Raw genomic sequence first — 9390 nt, 5'->3', positions numbered from 1 at the left:
CCTTGAATCAGTCATGGAGAAGCATACAACTGCGGATAGTTTGCCAGAATGCAACCTTACGCCTTCCGAGACTCCCGCAGGAATGCACACGGCTTAAGGCACCGCGATGAAAGAAATACTCTTCTAGACAGAAGCAACGACCGATGAATAAGGCCGTGTTGAAGGATCAGTGCTTTTCTAGTACGCAGCTCTTTTCAGGATCACCACGGGAATAACTTGCCCCGTTCGAAAGTGTCCCCCGCTTGCTCTGCTTCCGCTTCCGCGGAATCTACTACTCATAGGGCATGTGTGACTATCTCAGATGCAATTTATAAACTAGCACCGTCCCGAGAAAGCCCTGATAAGCTGTTGGGCTTATTATTCCGAAGCGATTTTCTCAACGCTGCAGAGTTCGATACGTCGAAAGCAAAGAGCCAAGAAAGTACGCTCAAACTCGTGTGCTATCCTTTCACCATTTGCCCTTGCAATGCGTGCTCAAAGAACGATTCATGTCGTCGGTGTGCATGCCGCTGGTGAAGTCGGCGATGTTATCGTCGGTGGGGTCCTGGATGTCCCTGGGAAAACTATGTTTGACAAAATGATGTACTTTTGGGAGAATGCAGACGAGATCCGACAGCTGATGCTGAATGAACCGCGTGGTAGGCCCTCCAAGAACGTGAACCTTGTTCTACCTCCTTGCGACCCCCGAGCCGATGCAGGGTTCATAATCATGGAGAGCGAGGAGTACCCCCCGATGTCCGGATCTAACACTATTTGCACCACGACGGTTTTGCTGGAAACTGGCATGGTTCAAATGCAGGAACCAACCACAACGTTGAATTTAGACACTGCGGCTGGCTTGGTCTGTGTTACTGCAGAATGCGAAACAGGGAAATGTAAAACAGTTGCCTTTGACAACGTGCCTGCCTTTGTGTTCCAGCTTGACTTGGAAGTTGAGATTCCCGGCATCGGCAATGTTCTGTGTGATATCGTCTGGGGTGGGATGATGTATGCAATCCTCGATATCAGCCAGATAGGCCTGACCATCAACTCCGCCGATGGAGAGCGATTAGTCCAGTATGGCGAAAGGATCAAACGCGCTGTACAACAATCCATTCACCCCGTGCATCCGGAGAATTCGGGCATCAATGGCGTGACTAACTTGGTATTCACGGAGCCATTACAGGACGAGCCCTCTGGAAAAACAGCGCGCAACGCCACTGTTGTATCTCCGGGGCGCCTCGACCGGAGCCCCTGTGGAACCGGTACATGCGCCCGGATGGCCCAGCTGCATGCTCGAAACCAGCTTTCGGTCGGAGAGGCTTTCCGCCATTTCAGTCCCATTGGGACTGAATTCATTGGCACAATCCGTGGAACTACGAAGGTCGGAGATTATGATGCAGTTCTACCGACTGTTAAAGGAAGTGCTTGGATCACCGGTTTCCAGCAAGTCATTCTTGATCCAAGTGATCCGTTTCCAAACGGATTTCGAGTTGGCGATTCGTGGCATGTGTCGAGATAGAGAAATGCCACCAATATGCCACGCAGTTGAGTGCAGAGACAGACACTTGCCTACACAAGGCTTCATGTTTTCTACACTATATATCATGTCAACCAACGGGGTCGGGACCTAACTTAATTGATCCCACCTTACGCCCCACACAATACACACAGCGTTGCAAAAGATCTATAAGGACTGCCCGCAGGTAATGTTGTCTTTTAAGTAGAGATTAAAAAAAAAAGTAATAGAAGCAAAAACATACAACAGCCGGGATTCGCTGGTGGTCACCCACCCAACTACTAACCGGCCGGCGTGTGGCTTAAGTACGGCTGAGCGGACGGGAAGCCCTGTTCTCCACACCCTGTGGTCGTATGTGCTTGGTTTCAGTCAATAGTAAAACATATAGGAAATAATTGATAAGAATCAAGGTGTCTTGCTTTCACGTTGCAACATTGAGGCGAGAAGGCTGAGAGACCCATGCTCCGTCGAGCGCTACTGCAATTATAAGCCTCTCCGGGACCATCTGATTTCAATAAAAGCCAATGTAAACCCAATTAGGTCTTCGTATTTCCTAGAAGGAGAAGTCTCTTCACTCCTATTTATGAGTACCTTTAACTTACGACGTTCTTTGAAAATTTATGTTTTCGCTTTGTAGGTCTACAGTCCTGTGTGCATTGAGCACCAGGAGGATAGAGTAGCTCATGTACAGCGAAAAGGTTTAAAATTAAACTACTCCGTAAGCCGTCATCTGTGACTATCAACTACTAGGAAAATATTACAGCCGTTCTTTGTTGCCCGCCGTACTCGCCATACTGAGGTTGTTTGTTTTTTTGTGCTTCCACCAGAGGCTGGAGCAAAAGTATTCGATAACAGGACACTAGTATTGCGGAGAATGCAAACCTAAACCTTCTATCGTCAGCTGCATCCCTCATTGTATTACAACTCCCCTAATCTGAGTCATTTATCCGGCTCAAGCAAGAGTAAGCATCGGTCCCCTCCATCATTTATTGGATCTACTTGTCATGCCCCTCATGCAGCGAAGTTTGCTGCCTCCCAGCGGATCTAGATCCATGAAAGACCAGCACTTATGCTTAGAGATCCATACATGGAATGGTTAGTCTCACTGGCACTCTTGAACAACTCATGCGAGTTTCGCAGTATCACCAAGCCATGGCAGTCCTAAAACTTTACCAACAGCACTCGCAGCAGCAGTACTAAAAGACGCCGGTCTATCCCGCATGCATCGAGAGTAAACAAATAGATCTCTGGCTAGGTTCCCGCAAATTGATCCGCCATGAGGCATTATTGTTTGGGCAAAAAGGGACGAACAAGAATTACGCCTGGCCATCGAAGAGATGTGTTGGAGCTTTGGCCTAAGATCGGTCGCAGAGTTACTCTGGGAGGGAGCTGAGGATTGGGGATTCGTCAATATTTGGCAGATGGCAGATCGAGCTTGCGTACTATGGCATCAGTGGCGTGATAATTGGTCTACTTCCCCACCTCAGAGGCCAAAAATCTCAATGGCAGTTCTATTTAATCCTGGTTCTCTGCATGAAGTACCCATTACGGTTGGCTGGTATCCAAAGATATTAGTCAGTGGTGTGACATGATGTGTGCTCTACTTGGACGTGATATATTCGGAAAGTAATTTTCTTGTCAGTGAGAGATGAGAACGGCTGCGGGCAAGTACACAGAATACAGATGCACCGCTTTCAAAATTCGGCCTGTGCCCAATCCGTCACCTCTCCGTTGATAGCGCGGGGTTGTAAAAGAGGAGAGCGAGCTGAGATGGGGCAATTGATGCGTTGGTGACAAGGGTACAGTGGCGAATGCTGCACGCTGGTAACCCGAGATAATTGAGGGGTTATTGTCCTTGGTCCATAATCCATGCATAGGGCCGGGCCAGAATCATGCGCGCTATCAAGGTTAGCCCGGATCTGCGGCCCTGGTTGAATCGGTGATCTCCTCTAGTCTGATGGTGCCCGTGGGCTAAGCGGGGCCCTAACTTGATGCTAACGCCATCAGGGAACATCTTTTGAATTTCCGGGATAGGCCCACTATGCTCGCATCCTTTCAAAAGTACACTGCATGTTTTCAGCTCAGCTGCCTGCAGGATGCTATCTACATCCAAGTTTTGCGAGCGGGGTAAAGAAGACTATCTCCAGCACCAATAAGATAGGCTAAAACAAGGACATTGCGGTTTCCTGTGCAAGATTGCAAGGATTATGGCAGGAATATGCAATTTTCTTGTCTCAGTTAGATTCATGGTCTATTGCCATATGTAGCCCCTCATGACTGATGAAGGGTGATTCCCGGAATTGCTATCAGTACTACCGAGTTAACCTGCACCTCAGACCTTGGCATTCATTCTATAAAGCCGCTGCCATTTCCGGGGAACTTCTTGACCTTTTCTCAACGAGCGAGGATCCCAGTGCTATTGAAACAGTTCAAAACAAATTCACGAGCCCCGTCATTCAATATGGCTTCTCTTCTCAAAGGTGCAGCAGGTGCAGCAAAGGAGACCACCAACATCGTTATCGATTTGAACAAGGAAATAGAAAAGCTATTCAGCAGTACGTGTCGCTCTTTGGATATAGTACAGCCCAACCCTCTAACCTCTGATAGACCTTGCGGAACAACCGCAACAGGTCCTTCATGTCTATTCGTGGAGTGATCAGACCAAGACCATTCAGGAAAAATCATGTATTGCATTCAAGAATGCGGACATGTCCACGACCAAGCTCTCCGACATCCGAGAACTCCTGGTTACCGAGGGGGTCCTGGAGCCGACTTTGTAAGTAATCATCAATATTAAGACGAAGTTGAAGCGTCTCATTCTTTCAATAGGGTGTGGAGCTCCTTCTGTAATCAGCGAGGTGCCAAGATCCTCGATACTACAAGCTTCAAGGCATACCTCGGTATATTGAATGAGAAGGTGCGTTCTACCACGACAGGCTTTGAGAGATGGCTGATTAACTGACTTGAATGAACACAGTCAAGCGAAGTTGGAGTAAGTCTCACCTTCTCACCAGGGAAGCTTGTAGGCTGGGTGTACTGACCAGTTCAAGGACATTGCGGAAGACAACGCCGACAGCTACAGGGTTTACCTCAAGTCGGAAAAGATCATTGATTATGATCATATCCGAGCTCTCTCCAGCCGAGGTGCTAAGGTATCGATTGACGTAAGTGAATCGGCAACACTCTTCTGTGACTCTTTCTAACCCTTTTTTCATGTGTAGAAGAAAGTCCCGGAGCTGCCGCCAGCTTCCCAGCCGAAGGCCCCAGAGCTGCCCACCAGCTTCAGCCACAATATCTTTCTGAATCCAACCACGACCTTTAGCATTGTGTAAGAAGGCCCACTCTCTCAAGACAGCACTGATTGCTGACTCACTGCTCTACTATCCAGTCATGCTGCGGACATGTCAGAGACGCAATGGAGTGTCGTCATTCGCAACAATTCTCTGCTGAATGCGTACCGAGTGATTGACGCAGGAGGAAAGATCGGAAGAATAGTGGAGCGTTCAATGCATACCGGTATGTCATCAGCCATCTTCCACCCTCCCCTGATGCTGATGCCGATGCTGATGTAACATTCAAGCCTTTGCCCTCAAACCACGTCTGTTCCAGAACTATCAGATCTCTGCCAGCGCGGCCTCCGACTCTATCGCTAAGCAGAAGGTATAGCTATGTCCCATTTTGCACTCCAGATAGAAAACATTCAGTTTTGCTGAAATACAAATCCCAAAACAGCAAACGCTTCGCATCCCTCGATTCCGCATTGAAGACGATTCATACATTGAGCAGTTCGAGAAGACGAAGTCTGTCTCTCGAGCCATCGCCCAGAGCTCCCTGTCACAGCTCGCAGCGGAGTTGGCTGTGTAGGTCATCCTTTCTCCCATGTCATGTCTGGTTTCCACTGACCGGCACAAATACAGTGAGGGTGGAGCGTTCGGTGTAAGCGCAAGTCTCTCTGCCAGCTACGGTGAAGATAATTCATCCTCATCGTCGTCGAGCTCGAGTGATGACACTCGCGTCATGTCTATTACCTACAATGTATGAGTACCCCTGGGCTAAAATATCGATGTTCCCTCTCTTACGATTCTTGACAGTTCCCACGAGCTGTGATCGATTTTGATCGTTACAGCCTTGACCTTTCCGAGGAGTGTCAACTCGATCTCGCATCTGTCGACTCGGTCGCTGCCATCGATAACTTCAAAGACAAATACGGTATGGACCAAGATGACAATGCTCATACTAAGATGATCCTTCCGCGGCGTATGGAGTATTAACTGAAATAATAGGCCGCTTCTTCCCCACCCGCATCGAGCTGGGTGGAAGACTTCATTCCTCCGAAGAATCCACCGCCTCGACGACTGCTGGAAAAGCCGAACAAGCCAAGTCTATGCGTGCGGCCGCGGCGCTCTCGTTCTCATCGCCCTACGTGCAGGCATCGGCGAATATGAGCTATGCTCAATCGTCCGACTCCAGCTCCCAGAACACCGGAGCCTCTACTAGCAAGTCTGTTTGCTGGGAAGCCAAGGGTGGTGATACCCTGTTGTGCAATGAGTGTGTTTTCTCCCTCCCTGTCGTCCTCGAGCTGTTGATAATTTTATCTAATTCGCTGCAGTCCCCCTGCGTGGGCATACACGGTTGGATCTTTCTACAACTGGCGAACTGTTAAGGTAAGAGCACCTCTTCAGATTCTATCATCTATTGCACTCTTTTTCTTTTAATCTCTCGTTTAATCCCTCGTTGTGAGTCTCTAACACCGCAATGCAGCAATCGCGTGTCCTCTCCATTGAAGACGTGATCTCCACCATCCCTGGATATCAGGGCACCAAGCAGAAGTTCGCCGATATCTTGCGCGACGAAAGTCAAATCAAGCCCACCACCTCCCAAACCACAATCGGATTCACTTTGACAATGCGCAACCAGAAGATGTTTACTGCGCCGCAAAACTCGGATGGTGGCAAATTCAGTATGTCCCCAGTATACCTGCCCCGCCCGAACGCCCTAGCTAATAGAGTGTCTGTAGCACAAACTGTCTACGATCTCGCCAAGACCAAGGTGATGACAGAAGAACGCATGGCGTATCTAAACAAGTTGATTCCATCTATCGAGGGAGCGGCTCCAGTGAAGCTGCTGGCAAACGACAACTCGACGAACCAGAAGTTCTACGTTAATGTCGAGACCACAAACACCAATGAAGACAAACAGGTATGCCTCTTTTGTCTACTGACGTCGTGCTCAATTATTTTTCAGTTTTTTGTTAATCAACCGGTTCTGTTATGCAGCTCAAATATAACCACCCCTACCGCATTTACAACAAGACCAACACCGGCGACGGGCGGAGCACCTGGCTGGCCACCAGCTCCATCCTACGTGGCTTTATAGACACCGGCATTATCTGGGCTGGTAGGCTTGAAAACGCTACAACGTTTCAACTGTTCTATCCGGGTGTCGGAAACCATTCTCCGTACGTGCAGAACGGTGATGAGGTCTATCTTCAACTGTTTGACAAGGACGGGAAGGACTATGGTTACGGAGAGCGCATTCTGAACCCCCCGGACTGTTTCGGCCTGGATTGGGACATCAAGACAAATCCCGATCATTGGCTCTTGAAGGTCAACTACGTTTGAGGGGTGGTCGGGGGCCTAGGAAGCGAATGAGGCAAAGAATGAGGGGTTGTCAGTCTGTTGTTGGAATCATTAGCTTGTTACCTCGGAAAAATATTCGATCGAAATTTCATATAGTTGAATGGACATGCTTTTGAACCAATATTTGATTTTATGTAGGCAACACTGCCTCCATGCATAAGACATCAATCTTGGATCCCAGTAATTAGTACAGTCCTTGTATTTATCAGTGGTCTCTTGCAGTTAATGATCAAGCCGTCCAATTATAATCGAAACAAAGAGTGCCTCTATTTTTAATGTTCAGAGAAAAGGCGTGTCAGCCTCTCAGGACCTCATTCTTAAAAATAAATAAATGAATAGATAAAGGACAGAAGTACGAGGATGCATACAGAGAAAGAAACTACAAGGGAAAAAAGAAACGCAGACCCCCATTCAGCAATCCTTACCAGCTCGCTTTTATAGCTGGTTGGACCAAATGTGGAGAGGTAACACTTTGCGTCTCCTCTCTAATTGGGCATCTATCGACTGTATTCCGAGAGAGAGAAAAGTAGAACAAGAATAAGAGAGCAATTATCAACAGTCGTATAAGTTAAAGTCAAGAAGTAATAATTACTTTCCGATCGCTAAATTGTGAACGATTTCCACGACCTCCCCACACTTAGTGAACAAGGGACAATGGCCTGTCTCCAACTCCCAGGTACGCACCTTACATCCAGCGTCCTGCATCGTCTTGACAAATTCCTTCTGGTAATCCAAGGGCACCGTCATGTCCTGGGACGAGTAGATGTATCCGATCTGCGGAATGCCGCCCTCCTCCGGCCGCCAGGCGACATTCTGCAACTTGGTATCAAACCCGTTTCCATTCCACCGCTGGAAGGTGGCAATGTAGGCGTCGGTCTCCACGTCAGATTTCTGAGATGGTCCGACGATGAGATTCCTAGGGTCTCGGGAAATACATGTCCGGTCTTCGGCGAAGTCAAAGGCCAAATCCATCAGGTGGCCGTGGCCGTGCGAGACGACGACGTCGATCATGGAGACACCTTCGGTGAGGGCGAAGCCGGCGATATAGACGAGTTGAACGATGCCGCCGGGGAGGCCCTGCGCGCGACGGGCGGTGACTCCAAGCCCGTTGGATAGGGCGTTGGTCCCCACCTGGCCGCCGTAGGAGTGGAGTAGGACCAGAACCTCGCGGCCGGCAGAGACGAGGCTCTCCACGTACGTGCGGATTAGATCGCTGTCCTCCTTGAGACCGGCGTTTGGAGGCCGAGCGCCGTTCATCGAAAGGAGGCGGGGGGCGTGGACTTCGTGGCCGAGGCGGCGAAGGGCGGTGATGAATGAACTGTAGGAAGATGGTTGGTGCCAGGCGCCGTGGACGAGGACGATGGTAGTGGGAGTGGTAATGGTAGTTGTATCCATGATTGCTGCTGGCAGGAATCGAAAGGGAAGGGAAAATATCGTTCAAAACGAACAAGACAACAAGTAGGTACCGGGGTTGGAGGGGTTGGACAAGGCCAATTTAAATCGCCAGAAGCCTAACGAAGAAAGAATTGCACTATTCCTCCTACGGATAAAGCACTGCCTGGCCCACATGTTGGGACTGTCAGCCTCATACACTGACCCCGGTAAGCCTGTGCACATATATATAGAATTAACTCTCTTCTTGCGGTTGGCCAGATGACCCGATTCGACTAGGATATTGGTGCGAGTATCAACTTGTTTGATCTGATGGGGAACTAGCTGCGGCGAGTTGGCCGAGAAGGGTCGTTATCTTGCTTGATGAAAATAAATGGCAATGGCGCCATGAATTAGCGAGTAAGCTGGCTGGACCAAAGGTTATACTTGTATATTTGGGTTCCTTTGCTGAGATAAAGATGTCTGCTATGTTGCATGCTTTTGGTGGTTTATTTGGTGGCGAACGTATATGTTCTGAACCCGCACCTCAGCCCATCGTAGTTATTATTGCTGCCTGTGACCAACTCATTATCATGGGCGATATGATAATACTATGTAATATATACGGCCCATTATATAGATATAATGGTATTAAACGCATTTCTAATATCTGGTCCGCTGTAGTTTGTCATGTCAGGGCTTAGTGATCGCGTCAGAGTGCTATGACTTGTTTCACTTGGTAAAAAGTCTCAAGGTATAAGTATGAAAATGAACAAGCCGATGTCAACATTGATATGCCGTTAAGTGTGGTTCATTTCTCTTAACATTCTGATTACCTACTTTATTCGCTACTTTAAAATTCAAAGTTCTAATTTGCAGTGA

General features: G+C 48.5%; 3 protein-coding genes across 3 annotated transcripts; 2 read left to right on the top strand and 1 right to left on the bottom strand.

Annotated features, from left to right (window-relative positions):
- Window positions 1-466: 466 nt before the first annotated feature.
- LDX57_010435 (proline racemase family protein) lies at window positions 467-1501 on the top strand (the record flags this gene model as incomplete). The annotated part of the gene is made up of 1 exon (XM_046092186.1): window positions 467-1501. One exon carries the CDS (start codon window positions 467-469, stop codon window positions 1499-1501), a length of 1035 nt encoding a protein of 344 aa, XP_045948164.1.
- Window positions 1502-3894: 2393 nt separating this feature from the next.
- Window positions 3895-7379, top strand: LDX57_010434 (uncharacterized protein). The gene is made up of 15 exons (XM_046092185.1): window positions 3895-4053; window positions 4106-4274; window positions 4328-4415; window positions 4476-4490; window positions 4549-4662; window positions 4720-4826; window positions 4887-5014; window positions 5079-5158; window positions 5231-5358; window positions 5416-5533; window positions 5590-5707; window positions 5782-6046; window positions 6108-6162; window positions 6260-6458; window positions 6516-7379. Exons 1-15 carry the CDS (start codon window positions 3960-3962, stop codon window positions 6872-6874), a joined length of 2037 nt encoding a protein of 678 aa, XP_045948163.1. The 5' UTR covers window positions 3895-3959; the 3' UTR covers window positions 6875-7379.
- A 123-nt stretch (window positions 7380-7502) lies between these two features.
- On the bottom strand, window positions 7503-8589 carry LDX57_010433 (alpha/beta hydrolase). The gene has a single exon (XM_046092184.1). The coding sequence runs from the start codon at window positions 8530-8532 to the stop codon at window positions 7726-7728; it is 807 nt and encodes a 268-aa protein (XP_045948162.1). The 5' UTR covers window positions 8533-8589; the 3' UTR covers window positions 7503-7725.
- Window positions 8590-9390: the final 801 nt, after the last annotated feature.

This window comes from Aspergillus melleus (assembly GCF_016097325.1).
Source record: "Aspergillus melleus strain CBS 546.65 chromosome Unknown contig6, whole genome shotgun sequence".
In the NCBI taxonomy this organism is placed as follows: domain Eukaryota; kingdom Fungi; phylum Ascomycota; class Eurotiomycetes; order Eurotiales; family Aspergillaceae; genus Aspergillus; species Aspergillus melleus.
This window is presented reverse-complemented; position numbering and strand designations above follow the sequence as displayed.

Coding starts and splice junctions, on each gene's coding strand:
- LDX57_010434 (XM_046092185.1), top strand. CDS start 3,960: ATGGCTTCTCTTCTCAAAGGTGCAGCAGGTGCAGCAAAGGAGACCACC. Junction 4,663..4,719: donor GTGCTAAGGTATCGATTGAC/GTAAGTGAATCG, acceptor TTTCATGTGTAG/AAGAAAGTCCCGGAGCTGCC. Junction 5,159..5,230: donor ACTCTATCGCTAAGCAGAAG/GTATAGCTATGT, acceptor ATCCCAAAACAG/CAAACGCTTCGCATCCCTCG.
- LDX57_010433 (XM_046092184.1), bottom strand. CDS start 8,532: ATGGATACAACTACCATTACCACTCCCACTACCATCGTCCTCGTCCAC.